Source organism: Numenius arquata, chromosome 6 (genome assembly GCF_964106895.1).
Source record: "Numenius arquata chromosome 6, bNumArq3.hap1.1, whole genome shotgun sequence".
Classification (NCBI taxonomy): Eukaryota; Metazoa; Chordata; class Aves; order Charadriiformes; family Scolopacidae; genus Numenius; species Numenius arquata.
In genome coordinates, this window is record NC_133581.1 from 28,876,887 (window position 1) to 28,898,669 (window position 21,783).

Consider the following 21,783-nt stretch of genomic DNA (forward strand, 5'->3'; position numbering starts at 1 on the left):
CGCATGTCACTGGTACAGGTGCTTCTGCACTTTGTCATTATGGTAGCAGTAACTGAGAATGGCAGCCATCTTTATTACTGTAAATACAAAAAAACGAAAAATTCTGAACTCCTCAATGATGTTACAATTGAAAGCAAATTCTAACCTCTTCAATTTAAATTACATCATCTTAAGGCTCTCTGACTGTTTTATCACTGCAGAACCCAGAGGGATTATACGCTTTTCCAGCAGTTGCAGTTTCTCTTGCAAGACAAAATAATACTGAGAATGACTGGTGATTCTTTCCTGAATATGTGTTGAATTAAAGGTGGAATGTGATTTTAGTTCCATTTTTCACTATAGGAGCCTTGCTCCTGCTCCGCTTGTTTGGAGAAGAAAGTGCTTTTTTTGCCATTTCATTAAGTTCATGGCGTTTAATTTTATAAATTTTTAAGACAGACTTATTTTGATCACTTCCATTCTGTCCAATCAAATATACCTTTGAATGCTTTAAAACATTGGACAGCTGTGAAATATAAGTACTATGCAATTTGACTGTACATACATACATATTTTCATAAATACATCTGACAGGGACCTTGGAACTAAGTATGTGATATCATGGGACAAAATCACAACAGGCTGTCTTGTTTGTAAAATCTAGATCCAAAGTAAGAAGAGCTGAATTCTATCATGTTGTCAATACACAAATTAAAACAAAAATACAGCATTAGTTTACCCATGAAATAATTTAAACATATTAGCAAATGTCTTGACAGGAAAAGTGTGTAATTTACAACACTGAAAACTTTTAACAACCATTGACTTATATGCGCTGTACTGTAAGTCACCCAGACAAGGCTAGCAAGGATGAGCATAGTGATAGGTCCCAAAGGCAACTCCCAAACATCTTCCTCATGTGGAGACTTTGGTAATTGTCTGTTGTATAAAACGCCAACGCATATGACTTCATTTCAGGTGTTAACTTCATCGGTTTTCCTCCCCCGGTACAGTCCAGTCTGACTACGTCAGTTATTGTTGAGACACTCTAAATCCACCGAGCAGCAGACGTTCCCATTCTGCACAGACAAACAAGCAGGCATCAATCACCTCCACAGAAGAAGTCAGAAAAAGCAAAGGGGTTGGCGGAATGCGGAGATAGAGGCGTCTCTGACACACCTACCACATACAGAAATCTGCTTAAGCCATCGTCCCAATGTGTTGTCTTTGGTCTCAACTGTGGTGGCTTTATGAGGGGGCTGGCTTTGCCAAATAGCACTGAAGTGGCCTGAACTACACTTGAACTAGAAACCTGGATGTGAAAGACTCAGTGGTCCCCATAATAAAATACACCACAGCAATGGCAACACAGATGACTGGATTTTTCTCCCATGCAAGAACGTTAATGGGGAGAGTTTTGATGTGATCCATGCAGGGAAGCTTTCTGTTTGTCTGAAATAAGCAGATAGTTCAGATTCTTGATTCGTGGCAGATGTGTCGGGGAGGGGGGACAGACAGACACACACGACATACTGCTTTGGAATTCAATCCGTTGTTAAACGTATTTCTGCAACATCCAGTCATTTACAAAACTGTATTATGTAATAAAAACTACAGCAACCACCAAAACCCCAAGCAAGCAATTTATTTCCTTTTTTTTTTTTAATCCAAAACAAACCAATAAGAAAAACTCTGAAGAATGGCAGAAAAGCTACCTTCAATAATTTAAAGCCCTGGAGCAACAGCTTGGTTTCCCACAGTGAACAGAAGAACATTTCATATAACCCAAAACAACATTTTCATAATTCTGATATTAACACAGTGGGGTCATCACTGCACAGAGCGAGGGAGACAGACTGAAATTCTGCACTAGAGCCGCTGGATTAAATACATCTTGATGAGCTCAGGGAACGGGAACTGTGACATTCCCTTCCCACTTCTGTTGTGGGAGTGCCTTCGTCTCTGGGCAGCAATGCGTTTCTACTTGTCTACTTATTGATGAAACTTTGATTAGTTTTTTTGCCTCTGCTTACCAGCTCTGTAAAACATATTTTCATGAACATTCACATTAGGCAAGTATTAAAATATTAGCCTAGATTCATATTGAGAATGCCTGAAGGGCTCTCCAACAGAACGTCTGAAAGTTGCACTAGGATATTACATATCTGTGCTCAACATTTTCAACAAGCACAGAATTGTTTTGTTTTCACCCTGCAAAACACAAAAGGCATGGGTTTTCTGTAGGCTTCTGCCCTCGGGTGTCATTTATCGCCCCGAGATCTGAACGTGAGCTTCCAACGGCAGAAAGTGACCCTGATTTTATGCAGCAACATACATTTCCGTTACCATTCTACCTTACCCATCGTACCTTGCATTTGCAGGTTGTACAAGGAGATCCCACCATCGTCCATACAGCGCCGCTAAGTCTCGTGATTCCATAGCCATCTAGACAGGTTTTCCTGATGTCGTAGGTGATGTTGTCAGCCAGACAGGGGTCACTAACACAGTGGGGACAGCACTCTCCTTCTGAGATGGCTGTGTACTCGCAGTTTAGATTCGGGCACAAAAGAGGCCAGCAATCCACCTCTCCTTCCTGTAAAAATTGAAGCAAAGCTCATTGAATTTGTTGCCATTTATTAGCTACCAAGAAACTTTGCACCCTGTTGAATGGAAAAGTTCTTTTTTGCCAAAATTGAACTAAACTTCATGGATCAGCCCTCTGGTTGGCTGATCATATAAATGCACATTTGAATACTGAGCTGAAGTTTCCTAAATGTAGCAGACTATCATTTGGTTGTTTCTTGACTAAACACCACCACTGTCACCATCGTAGCAGGGGAACTTCAGTTCTGTGGGGTTTTTAAAGGCAGCATTAAATACTGGGTTCCAATATTTTCCATAAACTATAATTTTTGCAGCAATTGCCTTGCAGACTCGTGCCCTCTTTCTACGTCTGGTCACATAAACATCTCTGCAGGATCACAGCAACTGTTTAAATAGAAAATTAACACTGCAGATAGATGTAGGTTAGTGGGTTCGAGAAGCACAGAACATTGATCTAACTAGCAATGGCCAAAATTGATTAAACTGTCAACTCCTAAGGGAATTGTTAGAACACTACCAGTTACGTTCCACTGAATCATTTTATTTTATTATTTAGCTTTGAAAAAAACCCCAACAGTTTAGTACATAGAAACATGGAGAAGAGAGAATCATCAGGTTACATCTGTAGGGTATTGCTCTGTGTGTCTCAACCTAACTTGTGAAGGGCTCCAATAACTTGCATTATGCTACTGTGTAAGCACTTCAACCGTTGATAACATCACCCACTGCACAGAACCTTACATGTAGCACTGATCTAGGGCATCGCTGTCTTTTAGCTCTGCATGTTAACCCAATCATAAAATTAGGCAAAGAACTGCTAGCCACAAACACAATAGCCCTTGTAAAACACGTCACATTTAATCTTTGCCATTGCTGCTGGCTGCAAATGTTTCTTGCTGTTCTTTTGCGAACATTAAATCTCTGGAGAACACAAAATACAATACTTACTGCTGTACTTTATGGATAATTATCTTTTAACAGTAACTTAGCTTTGAATGCAATTTGTTTCCTGATGCTCAGACACCTCTTGATTAATATCATATATTAGACTATGTTATACAGACAGCTATAAATGGAAACCTGATAATTTTAATGAAGTTCATTGCTGCACTAATTAGTATATCTGTGCAAAACTTAAAGCTTTAGGGAAATAATCTACAGTGCCTAATGAGAAAATAGATGTTCTTCATTTCACATGTTTGTCTAGTAATTTCAGTTTTCTTTATCCTTCTTTTTTTGGTTAATTTTTACTAATTCACCACGTGGCACTGGCACTCTGTTTTTCCAGCATTTGCTGAATGAAAAAAAAAAAAAAAATTTGATAAGAAAGGTACACCAGCTGATGTAAGTAAAAGCTGAAACTCCTCCAAGCAAATCCATTGCATGTGAAAAAAAATTTAAGTCACTTAAAGATGAGACAACCTTACAAAAGTTCTCAAAAGTAGACTAATGCTAAAACTAATATAGCGTCAAGGTTTCCAAGCTTTTGTCACATTTTTCATTTTGTTCATTAGACCTACTTATTCAGCAGTAAAGAAAACTGATGGTGTAGCTTTCAGGTCTCTGATGCTCTGTAAGCACTTTATCTTCATTCTCAGTTTGAAAAGCAGATAAAGAGAGAGCCAAGAGCCTGCTTCCAGGTATGCTTTGCCAAGAATCATAATCCTTATTATTATTCTTGCTCCCTTCCAAAATGCTTTACCCATACCAGGCAACGGCACTGCTGACAGCTGTAGGTCCAGTTGTCCCCACTGCGGTAGAGCTTGTGCCCAGTTTGGTCGAGGCACTGGCTGGTGACACGGGTGTCGCACTCTGGGCAGCAGAAGAGATCAGCGCTGGGGTTCTCGCAGTCGCAGGCTGTCCTCCGGCAGAAAATCCTCCCATCCTGCGAGGACACATTGCCCTGGTGTCAACCACAAACCGCCAGACAGCAACCCGGATAAGGTCACAGGGTATATATATCAAAGGGCACATCTTTGGCATATCAGGAAATATTAAGCTCTTAATGCATTCGATGTTACCACCAACAAGGAGTGGATCCTGCCAGTTGTAATACTTCAAATACCAGTATGTCCCAATTTCTATCAATGCATGGATCCAATACTGTCTGAATCTGAGAATACTGTTTTCCTGTCTCCAGCTAACTGAATTTTAAAGAAATCGGTATCTCGTAAAAAACGTAGTGAAGCAATTTCAAATCTCATTGGTTACATCAGTGAACTCTTCAAGCAGTTGCCGTAATATTTGTGCAAGCAGTATTTTGACTGAATGTATCATTGTGAAGAAAATAACTTGAATAACTAAATTGAAGTTCTGAAGGTGGTCCCTTTAACTTCATAGGAGCACAATATAGCAAAATCACAGCAGCACTAATCATTCTTAACTCTGAATTCACCACTGGTTCTGTTCCACATCTGGACCTACAGTACACCAGCTTAAAGCTAAATGGACTTGTCAGCATCCATTATCATTCAGTTCACGTGTTAAAGAGGACCTGTATTCCACAGGCTCTCCAAAATATGATTTTGCTAAATATTTGCTTACAGTATTGGATGGCCCATTTTGTTAAAGCCCATTAAATAGAACTGTTTGAGATAAACAGAAGAATTGCTGCTGCATGTAAAGAGAAAAGGACATATTATATTTGCATCACAAAAATACAAATTGATTCTAATTCTAGTTACAAAAATTGGACGGACTATGGTGTTTGAAATTATACCCCTTACTGTAGGTGAGCCAACATCCTGGCATGCCACACGCAGACTGGGAACTGAAATCACAGTTAACAACGAGGAAATTACTGAAAAGTTTTGACATGCACTTCCTTTGCATTCAATGCTAGTTATTGGATTAGTCCTTATTCAAGAAAAGCATCCCCTGCAGCCAATTTGAAGGTGGAGCTGCGAGAGGAATGAAGCTATGTTCTGCTTTGGATCACAACTGTACAATTCCTAAAACAACTCCACTCATTTTGTTGCAGTTTTTCCATATTCTCACCAGAATCTTGTTCTGAGTCTATAAACCTGCATCTGATGTAAGAAGGAAAAGGTTTTTTTTCATTGCCACCAAATAAAGGGATACCTATCAAAGCATGGGAATTTATTTCCTCTTGATCCTTTCAAAAAGTGATTGCTAAAAAGAGTGACAGCACCCCAGGATGCCTTTTCCACAGGCAGAAAAAATAGCCATAACCATAGCATGTTGCACAGGAGGTTCTTTTGTTTATATTTTCATATAAGCCTCTGTGTTTGGTTGGTGTTTTTAAGCAAAGCTAGTCTTGGGCACAATGCAACATCTACAATATCGGCATCAGGGAGTCACAATATCCATGTCAGTCAGCGTCACTGCTGCATTTCATCATAGTTTTGAATTGATCAGAATATTCATTTCAGTTTTAAAAATAATGAAAATTATTTCTTATGCCTAACAAGGAAAGCTGAAGAGAACACAGAATTATGGAAAGGCAGAAAACGTGCTAGGTTAACGTGGATCTGAATTGCTTTTGCCAGCCACAGGGTATAGCCCTAGATTGCCCTACAGTCTTTATTCAGTTTCGTACCAAGATAAGCAAGGATTCTCTACTTGTGGTTAGTTTGCTGCTTTAGCTGTGGAAGAAGGAATAAACAAGCTTTATTTCCCTAGTCAGTAGTTTGAGTAAATCATGAGGTAAGGAAGACTGGCAGTGGCCCATTTCCTCAGCCACAGGTCTGGCCAGGTCCACGTGTGCTGGGAATAAACCCTTTCCACAAAAAACAAAGAAAGAAGTCATCCTCCCCTTTCGGCAAGTCGTGAAAGAGAGCCAAAAGCCTTTCCTGACAGAGAATTAAGACTAAATTTCCATTCTTGCAGGTGGGAAAGCACAACCGTCTTCCACCCCTTGCTGAGGGTAGACACCAAGTGGCAGCTCAGCACAAAAGCTCTGCCAGGCTGCTGAGCTCCAGGCACGAGGGGCTGCGCCAGGCGTCCGGGCAACCCAACGCCCTCGACAATGGCAGTCTCTCTCCTCTCCATAATGGAGTGCTGATTAATAATGGCTGATCCAATTCAGTTTCTAAGCTTTCAAGATTAGTTTTCAAATTCCCCTTTCAGCTGGTGACAGTGCTGGTAGTTCTGTGCTTCTCTGAGCTCCCATGCTGTTACCTCTGGGGAGCAGCTAACCTTTTATGTTGCCTTTACTCTCCGTATTTCAGAACACTGACAAAGTCTGATGATTTTGCCGGAGACCTTTTGGTAATCATAATACACTGCTACTCTCTTTATTCTTTAAGCATTTGTGTTTTATCTACAACCTCATTAGTTCCACGCCTTTCAAAAAACATTTTTATCCCTATACTGCAGTGACACAAAGCCTCTTAAGCTACAACATCTCACTTGCATCTTTGCAGCTGTATAGTAGCACTGGGAAATATATAGAAAATTGAGAAATATAGAGAAAGCAACTTATTTTCTTTCAGTGGGTAATAACATATAGCATCTTATTAGCTCCTCTCCCTCCCCGCCTTCCTCACTGAATCGGTTCTACATGCTTCATAAGCATCAGTGGTACGAACACAAAATTGTTCTTACCAGAGGAAACACTGACACACAAGAGAATCAGTGTAAAAGGCGACTCGAGTTTCCACAGAGCCCCAAAGCCAATTTGGACAGAAATCAGACCCTGCAGAAATCAAACCACCAAACCATTCTCGCCATCAGCAATATGCTTCACCTTGGCATATCCCTCTGTTTCCAGTGCTGTGCTTATCCTCCAGGCTCTTTTCATACAGGGAATGGAGGGTTGTCTTAATTAGAGGACAGACTCAAAAGCCCAGATATAGCCAGACTGTACAGCCAGGCTTTGTTTTCTCATGGGAGAGAGAAACAGCTCCCTACCCTCCATCAAATGTCTACCAGTCTTGTGTATTAAATCCACAAGAGTTCATGAGGACCACCTGTAGAAGACACATCAAATATACTTAAGGTACTGTGTTAATTTATAGTTTTGAGAATTTGTTTTTGTAAACTTTAATTTTAATCAGATGAACAAGGATGGTTTGAAGAGACTGGGTCTGATGAAACACTGAGATAATCCCCTGTGCTTCAATAATAAAACTTTCCCTCATTACATAACCGAAGTAATATAATTTCTCATATTCCATAGTATCCTGCTCCACAAATAACCTTACTTAATGAACTTCAAAGTTAAGTAAGGTATTTAATTTCCTTTGCACCAGATTTTAAGTTAAGGTATTTTCAACATGGGATCTATGCGCTTCAGCCACTGAACAAAATATATCCATCTGACCTTTCCTAAAATAACCGTAACAAAAGAAAAGCCAAAAGAAAACATATTATTTAAAATCTGAAATGCTGACTTGTCTCCTAGGTACAACAAGTGAGCAGTATCATTTCAAAGTCCAAGTAAGACGTATTAGGAATGATTTAGTTACGCTCTGCCCTTTTTCTCACTGAAAACTGAGCAGGCTGCAAAAAGATCAAGCAGGGCCAGCTCCCTGTGCAGCTGTATGAAAAGGATGGAGTCCGGCAGCAGGTTTGAGAAGTAGTCTGGAGTATCGGAAGCTATCACAATTTATAGAATAGGTTTCGATATTTCAAGAAACACTGATTGAAGGCTTTACGTCCTGCCTGGGATATGACAGAGGAGGAGCTCTCCGTGTTTTCCCTGCTCTATAGACAAAAATTTGGCTCTTGAAACAAGGCAGCTACTGAAGTGAAATTAAATGCAAATGTTAATTCCCAGAGGAAAAAACCGGAAAGTGAGGAAGACAGAAAGGAAGAGTCATAGCAACAAACAGTGCCAGGCTTCGTTTAAAATATCTATGTACTAGTTAATCATTTTGTATATTTTCATATACTAATATGAACATTCAACATAAGAAATAAGAGCAATGAGAAATGGCAAATGAAACAAATCACAAGCAATCTATAATGGGAATACTAATAGTTGTAACTCTGCAAAGGCAGACCAGATGTCTTCACATATATTAAACTGTTTGTTCTATTGACTGGAAATCCTTTCATAAGCCAGTCAGTTCCCCAAGATTACAATAAAAGCTTGATATATATTCTGTGGAGTTGTACACTTCAGCTTCTGAAGGGAGGAGTTTCAGGGAGCTTGAGGCTACTTGAAGTAAAAAATGCAGCAACTAAGAACAATACATTCCCTTTTGAGGCCAAAACAGCAAAGTACTTTGCAGGTTCTATTCACTCTAAAGTCTTGATTTTCCCTTCTGCTATACTATTGCAAAACAGAAATGATGAGGCTTTCAGCTTCTTGCAACTTCAAAACAAGTCTTTGCCCTTGTCCCCCCTCCGACCCCTCTAAGGCTTCTCTGGCTCATAAGCATTGAGACATGGGGATTGACAAGCCAATTCTCATACTCTACGTTCAACTTTTCACAGTGGCCAAAATCTCATTTTACTTACATTTATGGAAGGGCCAATAGCATTCTGCTGTGTCTAAGGACAGTTTTACCACTGCAATGAATGCATCAGGTCAAAGTGGCCATAAAAGACCAACCATTTCTCAGGTTGGTGCACTTCTAAAATTCTAATTACAGTGACAGCACTCCTCTTTTAACTAGCAAAAATGAAGAAAGCAGAGTAAAACGTTCTTTTAACTTGGTTACACAGAAAAGAACTGGTAATTTCCAGGGGAAACTCCCCCCCACCCCAAATTATCTAAGTGTTAACTCTAAAGCAGATCTACCTGTGACACCCCTGCCTTCTCCAAAGCTGCAGAGAGCTGCACTGCTCATGTGGGAGAGTTGCCAATACAGCCAAGCTGGGCTGAGGAGGAGAAACCTGTCCTTCACCCTTCTTCACTTGAGGAAATTACATGCCTGCTGCTAGGTCCTCTAACCTTTGACTCTTGACCAGGAATTCCTTCTCACCCACTTAATTCACCTGTATTTCAAGTAAAGGGAAATAGCATCAAGGGGAAGATGGCTGACTATGGTACTTGTCCTGAGGGATGAATATTCATATAAAAGAGAAATTTAAAACAGTTTTCAACATTTCCCGTAAGCGTGCTCATCGCCCACACATTCCGTTGAAGGCTAACGCAAGACTCATCAAGGCACGCTCCAAGTGCCTCTGGCCCACATGGGTGGCATGGTAGAAGCTAAGCAGGGTTAGCCATTATTCAGCTGTGTCCGTGGTTGTGCAAAACAAGAAAAAAGATGACTTCCCAGAAGAATTTCCCCATCACAGCTTCAGTCCACAGCAGAGCTTACCTTTTGCCTCAGTGCCTTGGGCTTAGGCTAGTATTTTTGCCAACACCAGTGGCACTGCAATATTGGGTTTCTGACATGAGCCCAGAGAATTAAAGGACTCCTGAAACCCAGACCAGCTGGATCTCACCTTGCAGGAACAAACGGAGCATCTGTCCTCCCTCAGGGTCCACACCTGCCCATTCCGCTTGAAGCCGCCTTCATGGGGACAGTCTCCAGTGCAAGATGGTCCAGACGGACAAAGGCAATCAAACCCTCCTGCCAGGTTCACACAGGCTGAATCATTCCAACAGGTGTGGGTCTTTAAGGCACACTCATCGATATCTGCAAAACAGCAGATTTACAATGCTTGGACATATTTTTTTTCACAGGTCAAATTTTATTTCTGTATTAAGTAATTAGTGCTCATCTGCCTTGCTGGTGGAAGAGGGTGCCTTCTTTTTGATATCTTCTGTATTTACTTGCTAGACATTAAATACTGACTTTTTCAGGTTATTCTTCAGTGTTTGTTTTCATTCCATCAAGAATTCTTAAACTACCTCCAGTAGGCTTAATTGTAAATGCTGAGACTGACATACCTAGTGGCACTGTATAGCAATGATGAACATGAACCTTCTGCCAAGGGTGTACAGCGATCTCCCAGTGACTAGAAACTAGTGAACAATCAGAGTGACTTTCTATCAATTAGATAGAACCAAAATAAAAGTGCACTACTCTTCATAAGTTCCTAGCACGATCAGCACTTCCCATACTAAAAGTAGTCAATTGCATCCTTTTCCCATTGCTGGAAGATAAAAGTGAATTGGAAAGAGAAGGAAAAAAAAAAGTGAAAAGAAAAGAAAGAATAAAATCAAAAATCAGAGGCACCTCATGCAGAAAAAAAAGTCTTAGAACACAGCTATGCAGAAAAATGTATGATTTAGCAGTGACACAAAGAAATAAGTAACAAAAGAAAATCATTATACACTAGAGAAAAGTGAATTACAGTATTCCATTAAAATTGCTTTTGGAGGGTAAAATATAATTATGCAATATGAATTTATCTAGGGAGTTAATGCAGCATTCTTTTTCTTGCAGCAAAAGCCATGAGATTTTTAAGCACATTGTTAAAAACAGGTATTTCTTTCAGAAAATAACTCTGGACTGCTCTTAAACAACATACTGACAGATTGTCCAGATAAAATATCAGTGAACCGGCAGGCCTCTTTTGTTGCAACATCAACAATGACAACTGTAAGCAATAGTGCGAGGAAAGGTGAAAAATAAAATCTTTTAGAAGTAAGTGCTGGTCTCCGTCATGAAAATTCCAGAATTCTATTACAGGAATTCAGAAATTACAAGGAAGAACCCTCCCACTTACCATTTAAAATGACCTTATTGCTAGCGTGAAATTTATAACTGTTCAATATAATCCAAGAGTACTTGTAAATCCTCTCTGAAACAACAAATTTAAAAATTCAATAGTATTTACAAATAAAAATTACCTAAAGTCTAACTTAGGTGGGGTGTCATGGCCAGTTGCCCTACATTTTGAATGAGAGCCATGGGTTCATGAGTCGTCATCTGAGAAAGCCAGATCTTAAAAGACGGTAACAATAATCTCAATCTGCTGAAGCAAACTCTCTATAACAATCAAATCACAAAATTCCCTCTGACATAGTAAAATTACTGATTTCAATTCATAAATAGTCCAGGAACAAGTGAAAATGTGGCAGTGCCCTTGACCAAATGCAAATTCAACCTGCACAACTGAGTCAAGGGCCTGGGCCACCAGAAAATGGCTGTTCTTTTTTCCGCTTATAGACCCAAAAGGAAGCTGGAGACCATTACACTGCAGAAAGACTTCACTCCTGTGCCAGTCCTTTGTCAGGGATGTTCCAAGTAGCCTGATAGCATGATTCAATTGCTCATTGCTCAGACTTCCCTAAAAATTATGTACTTCGCTGCCCTGACAGTCTTAATTGCCAAAAAAGAACATTATGGCTCTAATGCAAACCTTAGCACTACTGAGTACTTGAAAGCTCCACTCTCAGTGGTGTAAAAGGTGCTGCACTAAGCGAAATTTAAACTTCTAGTTCATTGTTTAACAAGTGCCAGCGTAACGCAGCAGGTAAAAAACATGAAGAGTGACATGAAGAGAGCTATGAATGAACTCGTATGAAGTGAAATATCCAAACAGCTACCGTAAGACTTAAATTATTTTTAAAAACATCCCATTTTCCCTTCAATAAATTCGACTTGTGTTTTATGTTGAAGACAAAGGTACAAATGAAGCATTCACTTTGTCTTTGGTGATTTCACCAAGCATCGTCAATATTCTCTTCCCCGCCATATTAAGGGCTCCTTGAATAGCATATATATAGGATGTAGCGGGATCAGAGTGCAGATTAGAAGGGTAGCTTTCACAGTTCAAAACTAAAAGGATTTCACAGATGAATATAAAGCCATATTGCCTACAGAGTTCCATGTAATTGCTTTACTTATGACACAGAAATCTAATTCTGTTTCTATGTAATTTAACAGATTTATGGAAAGCCAGATGTTAGCAATTATAGAAACTAACATTATTCATATTCTCAGTAGTACAGACCTGTTCACACTGCACAAAGCCAACTTAATCTGTTATACATATCCAAAAGGAAAGAACACACTATTTACGTACTGCTACTGCTGTTCTCCATTTAGCACACATAAAAAGGACGCCCCATTAAGAACGGCCCAAACTGGTAAATGGGACACTCTTGACAAAGAAACCAATCAAGCAAAGCTGAGTAACATAGCGTGAACATGAACTCCTAATTGCTACTCAGTTTGCTCATTTTTTTCCGTTCTTTATGCAAATGATGGTTTCTTATTATTTTATGGCATTTATTATTTAAAAGTTTTAGTCATTAATCAAAAATAAAAGGCTTGGACACTGCACTCATTTCCAGCTGAACTTTTAATAGAGCTAATTTTCTGAGACCATCCCTTTGGCAGTTTTTTCTTGTCGTTGATTGCATTTCAAAAAGTCAGAACAAACAGCCAATGTTCCCAGTAACTTGAGGAAAAGAAGTTATAAGCGTAACATGTTTTTGTCTCTTTCACTCTTTCAGCCTCAAACCAGACTGGGGGAGGTGGGGAAGGAAAAAATCCAGACAAAACCTCCCATATTATTAAGCTTAAGAACATATTTCAGTTTAATGGGGATCAAATGAACTTTGCTCATATTGACACGAGACCAGAATGTAGATGGCTAGCAAAACATGGAAGAAAGTACTCATATGTAGTGTGATGTTTCTCTTAACAATTGGAATCAATGTGTCTACCTAGGTTTGAAAAAATAGCCTAGCTTAAAATTCTGAACATGTCCGAACCAATCTTCTAATTGATTTTTGATTTGAGGAAAATTTTACTATAAGACTCTTGCATATAGATTATTTTTATATTATTCAAATCATTGCTCAGCTCAAATTCCCCACACTCCCATCAGGTTTCATTTGCATTTCCACAAATGCTCTCAGAAGATGTGGGCCCCAAACTGGAACGTTTAAAGGTGGGCAAATCTTAACTTCCCATCGTAACAACACTAGGTAGGAAGAAGATGAAATATTCATTTATAAATCAAGCAACTTTGAAGAACAATGGACAACTACGTAAGTGAAATAGCAAGGAGACTCCAGAGCCTTTCAGGGTATATAGCATAAGATGTCTGTCTCGACTTCTAGGGGGACTTTCAGGTATCCTGTCAACCTGTGAAAACAATCTTGTTTTCACACTTGGAATAGGACTTAGCAAACTTTTTTTCATTATATTAATCTGTGGCAGGCTACTAATTAACCCAAGTAAAAGTGGCAGAGCTTTATTTCCCCCCTCCACAGAGTTCCTTTTCAAGGAAAAGTGAGGAGATAGTGGAAATGACCATAATCAGAATTTTGGTTGTAATGCTAGCCTTATGCTATTTTCTATCAACAACATACAGCCAACAGCAAAGTGACTGCTGCCGAGACATGCCACCTCAAACATTGCACAGGACTATCATAAAACTGATCAAGATCTTCACTCTTCAAACACTCCCAATCTGTGCTTCTTTAAACAAAAGTACAGGAACCGATCATACCCGATCATGTATATTTCAGCCGCAATGCAACTAGTCACATTTTGTGGATGGGGAAAGAAAACAAACCACCTAAGATGTGCTCATTTCCCAGTATACTCTCAAAGTATACATAGCTTGGTAACGCAGGCAGACAAGAAATCAGAATCAAAATGGCACAGAATAATCCCCCGAGATGCAATTTCCTTTTCTATCCTTTTTGGCTGTAACGAGAAGTAATTTGCCTCAGATATTATGAGAGGTCCCATGGCCACTGTATTTGAATGGGGTAGAAGACAAGCATGACTGTACATATCAACACAAGTTCATTAATTTGGTTTCACTGAAATTTTAAACCAATCCCCAGCTACTTCATTTCTTAGTTTTCAAGGCTATTCAGGTTTTAATGGCATGCCTTTTCTATAGCACCTTAATAAATGTGTGCAAGCAAGTCATGCAGTGTGGTGCTCTGTGAGATCATGATAAGCTGTTGCAGAAAGAAAGAACCCTACTAATGTGCTAATTTTAACTGATATGGTACATTAAACCATTACAGTTTAATGTTAACGTGAAAAATGTATGCTGGGCTCCCAAGCCAATGTATGTACAAGTTAACTAAACACTGTTTTGACATATCATTTTTCACAGGCAACTTGTCACTTAATGTATTTGCCTTCTTTCTAAATCAAAGTGATTTGGACTCGCCTTTGGAAAAAAAAAATCACTAAACAGATTCATTTTTAGTTAGAAAATATTTTATGATAGCACTTCTATTCTATAGAGACATAATGGTCTATTAAAGAGCATTGCATAGTAAATTAGATTCTGAATATAGGATTTCCTAATGCTTTCTAGAAATATAGAAATGACTAAATACAATTACCTTGAAGACATGTAACACAACTTTGTCTCAGAACACAAGAATCAGAATTTACTAAGTGGAAAGGAAGCATGATAATTTTTATTTCGCAGGATAAAATCCACAGACAGATATTAGGAGCTTTAAGAAATTCTAAGAGCAGAACAGAAGAAAGTCAAAACCCAGTAGGCTCTAGAGGTGGTCTTGAATACTCTGTACCATATGCAAACCTTTCTGTCTACATACCACTTCTCTAACCATAGACAGAAAAGCAATTCCGAGGCACATAGGAAGATTTTTCAAAGGGCGGGTCTTTTTGTTTGACACAGAAAGGGGGCAAAATAAACAAAGAAAAAAACCCTCCTTTTCCCTTAGTTTCTAATTTAGGTAACAGACACCACTGCAGCATACTATGGAATATATGAAAGCTCCAGGAATTGATTTTAAACCCATTTAGCCTTGACCCTCAAGCATTGCTGCACCCAGCTTTTGTGGGAGCCCAACACATGGGGAGTTTTCTCTCACAAGCTGCTGACTCCTACTTTCTTCCAGCTTTCATTTCCCCACAGCAGCTACTTTAACCCTGCAGGGAGGTCTAGCTATGCAACATTTCAGGACAAAATACACGGTGAATGCTGTGGTTTTTTGGTGGGAGGAGGATCCGTGTTAAGCTTCCCTACAAAGTTGGCACTGATTCTTAAAGAAAAGGAAAAAATAATCAACAACTGACCGGGACTGCTGCCTTCATTGTTTTTCCTTCTGTGCTTGCAAGTCACAATGTAAAGACTCTGAAACATGAGTCATCATGAAAAAAAAACGGAATCAGGAATTCTGTACTCCAGGGTCTGAACAGCTCTCTACAGACTGGAATTATCTCACTTAAAGAGAGATGGAGATTAAAAAGTATAATTTAATTTGCTTTTATTTTTCTGCTGTAGATAGGAGCGAGCTTTGTGGGACATTACTAACTTCCCAGAATACAGCATTTCTTTTCCAGTTTTTCCTCTCCTTTTGGTTCTGACAATCTTAAAGGTTATCACTGAAAATTCAGTGGTGAGGGTATATTCATGCGATCATTATCTTATGAGGTAGCAGTATTTGGCAACAGGTACTTAGTGCAGGGAAAAAACAATGTAAGCCAGCTGCTTAAATATGGTATCAGTAGATAGTTAATCCTGGGATATATATCATATGACAACTCATAGTTCTCTGTAAAGTATTTTTATTTGTTTACCTTAAAGCGTAGCAAAGCTCCTATTAAAAAACAAAGGGAAAAAAAAAGTACAAAAAACCCCAACATCCCAGCAACTACTGCCTACACGTTTCAGTTGCCAAGCAAGCTTTAATAGCAACTTAGTATAGCAATTTTTTTTTTGTCTGCAAGCAGTATTCTTAATAACATATTGTGAAAGGCCAGTACCTCATAAAAACACTACTGCTAGAAACTATTCTCTTAATTTGAGCCTGCTCACCATCACCTTATGAAGCTGACATCTTTTATAAAAGCGTGGCCATGGAAATATATTCCCTTTTCAAAGCTGCCTTTGGTTGATATTTTGAGCAATAAAAGAATTTTCCCAAGCTTGAAGTGGCCTAGCTAAGTCATACATCCTTATTACCCAAGCTCTGGTGCAATATTATGACCTTCCCTGCTACATCTGTTGATTTACACATTTGTCCCTTGCCAGGTGACAAACTCCACTGTTTTCTCCTAGCCAATGAGAATAAAGCTTTCAGAAGCACTGAAGTATCAGAACACTTCCCAAATAGATGTTTTTGTTGTTTGGTTTTTTTTTTTTTTAAACTTTCTGCAACCAGACCACCTACATATAAACGGAGGGAAAGGGGGTTAACCCACAGACACACACAATGCACTCGGCCAAAGCAACCTTTGGGCAATCTGTCCAAGCTGAGCGCTCCCTCCCACTGCCTTCTGATTTTCATATGTTAGTATTATTTTGTGGGGGAGGGTTCAATCTTTTTTTTTTTTTTTCCACTTATGTTCTTAGCCTATTTATCGTTCTCCAAGTTTTGTCCTTCAGGGAGAAAGAAGAAGCGTTTCAAAACAGACTGAATGGCAACGACCCAAATCCACCTCAGGTACACACTAGGATTCGAGTATACAGTCTGTAAAATATACCAGGACAAAATGCTGTTGCTAAGCGGATGAACCCTCTTTTATCTGAAATAGAGCGAATGACTCAGGCCCTGACTCTAAATACTCCACCATGCAAACAAGCTGTGTAACGTGACAAAAGTCAGTGTTGAAGAAACTGAGTTTTAGCTAGAAGGTGTAGTGGTACCTATCTGTCATTTTAACCAATTCTTAGTTGTGCCTTAAAATAAACATCATGGTTTGAAATTTCTTTGTCTATATAGGTTAGGAGAACCTTTCAACCAGTTTTTAATTGGTTAACCAGTATAATTGAAATATACTAAACTGGTTTATACTCTTCCTCACTGGTACTCTGCAGCAGATGGTTCAGAAAAGTTTTTTTGTTAAAATAACCCTGCTAATTTCAAATTTTGTTTACAGCTTGCATACGGAAGGTCTAGCACCTCACCTTATGAGCTTCCAGCATGGTGCGCAGGTCAAAACAAGGGCAGTTGTTTTCACAGAAACTCATCCCTTCAGTCTCCAGAGAATATAGAACATTTTGGGCTCCTTTTTGCTGTGAGGTAGCCAAGGGCCCTCCCCTTTCATAGCGATGCAATGCAAGCAATATTGACCTTTTCAGCAACCCAGCCCGGTCTTGTCTGGGCAGCTGTCTTTCCCTGAGACCACCCTGAGCCTTAAACTTTCTTCGTCCCCAACCAGCAACATAAGGTCAGCCTGACAAGGGATGGGGATCCCCACACAAGCAGTACGGGTAGCTATCAGGACTGCTACAAACACCCCTTGTCCCCAGTTGCCTCGGGGTTATGTCATGTTGCTTGGCTTCTCACAGAATAAGTATTTTCAACATCGCTCTGCCCATCACTCCCTTACAGTATTTAAATAAACCAGAGGAGAACTCTTAACATTTGAGAATCTGCTGAGAAATATATGACTTTCATGTAGCATTTTATTTATTAAATCACAAAATGCTGCATAATTTGCCTTTTTTTTTTTTTTTTTAAAACAGCCACCTGAATGAAGTTCACTGCTGTGATTTTATTGAGCTCCCCATCAGCTTAGGACAATGTATAAAAAGCTAATATAGCTGAAAAATCTACAAAATATTGGTTTTGAAAATAATTATTGTCCCTCTACATTTCTAAATCACTATGCTACCTTATCCCAAGGACTTCTAGTAGCCAAAATTTTTAAAAGATGGGAATGTTTGTTAAAAGTTACAAGTAAATTTATATCTTTTTATTACAAATTTTTGTTTTAACTTTTACTGGAATTGTATACTTTAACTATTAGAAAGATCCCTGTGCACTTCAGGACACGAAAAATTCAATTTACAGTGCTAAAAAATAAAAGGTCTTTCACGGAAGCAACAGAAAAGCCTTTATAGAAAATACATAGAACTGAGTAGAGATTAAGTAACTGAAATTCCAGAGAAAGCACATAGAATTATGAGAAGTCGATCTGTATCTCTATAGAATGGGATCATTTCTAAATAGTTTTAAATTATCTGATAAAATATCCTTTAGAAATTATGTATAAGGCTTCTAAGAATAACTGAAAAGGAGAAAAAATAGTAAGGCAGAGGTAAGTCACAATTACCATCTTCATGATGATATTATTACTGCTCATGTGCTGTAGTGGCACACAAAGTCTTACATCCAGACAAGGGCACCCAGGCTGCAGCACAAGCACTAAATCTTCATGGAGCCTCATCCTTCGTCCTCCCATAGAAACAACTGACAAACTCCTCCACACCCTTTAAAAATTCCTCTCTGTTCATGCTCTTAAGGCCTTATTCAGCAAACGCGGTGCACAAAGAGCTTAATGTTATTTGCATAATTCTAAAAATAAAATGATGAAGATGCCAAACAATGGAAAACAAACAAATCAAACGCAACACAGAAATGCCCCAAATGTGTTCTCATGTCACTCTGCTGAAATGGAAAACCAACTCTTCCCCTTTTGTGGCCTATTACGCTCCCCAGAAAGGCTACTTTCACTTCAGGTTTTACAGCAACTTATGATAAATGGCAAAGCGCAGTAAGTCACACTTTGGATCTCCGACTGCATCCCTCCTGTAATAACCATTCAAAAATGTGACACGTCTTGAACTAGCACCCACACTGCGTGGCTGGGGATGCTGACAAACACAGCCACGCTCGCTTGCATTCTCATTTTAGCTCTAAACACAGTAAATGCTCAGGACAGTGTCTCAACTTTGCAATACCATGCAGAAAGAGGAAAAAAAAAAAAAAAAAGCGCTATGCTGATCATTGCTTACCAACACAGGACTCCCCGGAAAGAGAATAGCTTCCATTGTCATGGAAACCGCTTCTGCACTCACAGTGGTACCACCCTGGGAGGTTAACACAGCGTGAATGGTTGTGACACTCAATGATCCCCTCTGCACACTCATCAATATCTGCCTCAGAGAAAAACACAAGCCAGCCAGGAAATTAATTTCCTTTGACACCAACACTTTAGGGTTTTTTTTTTTGTTGTTGTTGTTGTTATTGGTGGTGGTTTTGGGGTTTTTGGGGTGTAACATTTTTGGTTTTTTTTGGTTGGTTGTTTTTTTTTTTTCAATCTTCCTTTAATAGACAGATCAAGGTTTATTACAGTTCCAAACAACAGACACTTAAAACATGACTCACATAGCAACAATAAAAAAGAACAGTAATACATCATGGAATTTGATACATACATTTGTTTACATCACGATTTGTTTAAAATGCAAAGCAAACATGCAGATTTTTTTTTTGTTCTTTCTTTGTTTTTAGCTCAGAAGTTACATTTGTCTGTGCATACAGACCATTGCAGAGCAGGTTCTCCACTGAAAAGGCAGTTTCAGCAATATTCCTGCTTTACAAACTGCGTGTCCCAGGACACCTTGGAAAGGAAACATTTTCTTCAGGATTTGTGTTTCTAGTGTTCAGCTGCGATATTTGCAGCTATCTGGCACTGAAAGTGCTCAGAGTACTTTGCAAACAATAGTTAATCTCATTTTTTTTCATATGAGCAAAATGAACACCTAGTATATGTATAACAGCGTGTGACAAACAGAAAAAGCAGTCCCTGTTACAGCTGCAATAAAACATTTAGCTGGCAACGAGCGAGGCAAATGACAGCAAGTCTGTAGCAATGCAAAGGTACAGCAAGACGAAAACCCCGCTGAGTTTCAATAAATGTGCTGATTTTATGAAGGAGTTTTTAAAATTTCTGTAACATGGTTAATAGAGACCTCATAATTGGTAGTAACCTTGGCTAATCAAGGCTGGCACCTGGCTGCTTCTCCCCTTTGAGCATTTTTCAGCACATTTTGTAGGGTTGTAATTAAAATTAGCAAATTAATTATATGTTAACCTTGCGGTAATTTAAGAAGCTATTATATTTTCATTCCTCTGTTTAGCTCAAGCTTTTTTTTTTCCTCTTTTTTTTTTTTTTAAGTCTTGGACAGTTTTCAGCTGGGTACCTCATCAATTAAAATGAATCTCAAATTATCCACAAATATGAGCCATTTTCATCCATTGAGATTTTTTTCTTGGCAATCGGCACATTTAAAATATGCGTCAAATTGTATATACGTAACATACAATTTTGGGGAAAATAGGTTCTGAAACTGCATTTAGTTCTGCCAGCATCAAGGTACAAATATCTCATGATCCTGATGCAAGACTGAGTTAAGGTTATTAAGTAACCACAGAGTGTAGCTTTCATCTCACTTTACAAAATACATACACCAGTATGGTTTCACGGACTGCAGTGGAGTCTTGCTGATGCACACTGAAATTGATGTGAATGAAGTATCTTTCAATATAATTCCATTTTCTTACACCTTACAAGCAATACCATAGAAAAGTTTGATTTTTTTTTCCTTATTTAAGTAACAATATTTATTCTTGTTGAATAAAGGCTGTCTTAGGCTCAGAAACCTAAACAAATCCCTTTTTCCAGTTCTCTGTTCACCCTCACTCAAGAATGAAGCAAGATATTTACATAACAGGGTTATAACCACTATATTCCTAGTTTTATTCAGCTGCCATCTAACAATAAAGTCAATTTTTTAATGCTTTAAAATCTGTCACTGCTGCCACCTTTTCTGTACTTTTTATTTTGTAGAAGCTAATTTTAGTGTTAAAACACTGCACAAATCTAGCTGTCCATCAACGATGAGTGCTGCTTGCAAACTCAGACACTTTCAATTCATTACAGCAAATGGAACTTATAACCATGATCTTTTCACATGTCATGGCTGATGGAACAAGTTTAATCCTATTTGGAAAGTGAATGACTTTGCTATTGCAGGTCAATTGCAAATGAATCCTTCATCTTGCTTTCTTCTCTTTCCCAGTGTTGAATCACAGAACGCTCCTGTTTAAAGATTGCTTCCTCGGGTCAGTCCTGTACGGGACCTCTATCCATTCAATTTTACATTTTTAATTTACAAAATCAATAGAGTTTTCCTAAAGCTCATTTGTAAACTTGAGCCCTTCTGAAAGTGTATTTGATTTAGGCTCATGGTATAGGATACTAATTGACTGGTAGATTACTCTTCAGAGAGCCTTTCTGCCAGGACACCAAAATGAAGCAGCAGTTTACTTAATGGAAGAAGAGGAGCGTTAGTGTATGAGTCTCTCTACGAGTGTCTTTGATCATGTCAGAAAAGCAAAATAATACATAGAACTATTTCAAGACTAGATTACTTTATCGTGGCAGTACCATACCTGTCTATAGATTTTGCCCACTGATATTTAGAATCATAGAATTGTCTAGGTTAGAAGGGATCTTTCAGATCATCGAGTCCCACCATCAACCTAACACTGACAAAACCCATCACTAAACCATGTCTCTCAGCACAACGTCTACCTCTTTTTAAATACCTCCAGGGATGGAGATTCCACCACTTCCCTGGGCAGCC

The 21,783-nt window shown here is 38.8% G+C and overlaps 1 protein-coding gene across 1 annotated transcript in view; it reads right to left on the reverse strand.

Annotated features, from left to right (window-relative positions):
• Positions 1–1,007: 1,007 nt before the first annotated feature.
• Positions 1,008–21,783, reverse strand: part of NELL1 (neural EGFL like 1) — a 308,797-nt gene continuing 288,021 nt past the window's right edge. Inside the window, exons 16-20 of the mRNA XM_074148724.1 lie at positions 19,147–19,287; positions 9,946–10,139; positions 4,292–4,468; positions 2,348–2,572; positions 1,008–1,058 (exon numbers count right to left, since the gene is read on the reverse strand). Coding sequence (XP_074004825.1) covers positions 1,008–1,058; positions 2,348–2,572; positions 4,292–4,468; positions 9,946–10,139; positions 19,147–19,287 — 788 coding nt within the window. The remainder of the gene's footprint in view (positions 1,059–2,347; positions 2,573–4,291; positions 4,469–9,945; positions 10,140–19,146; positions 19,288–21,783) is intronic.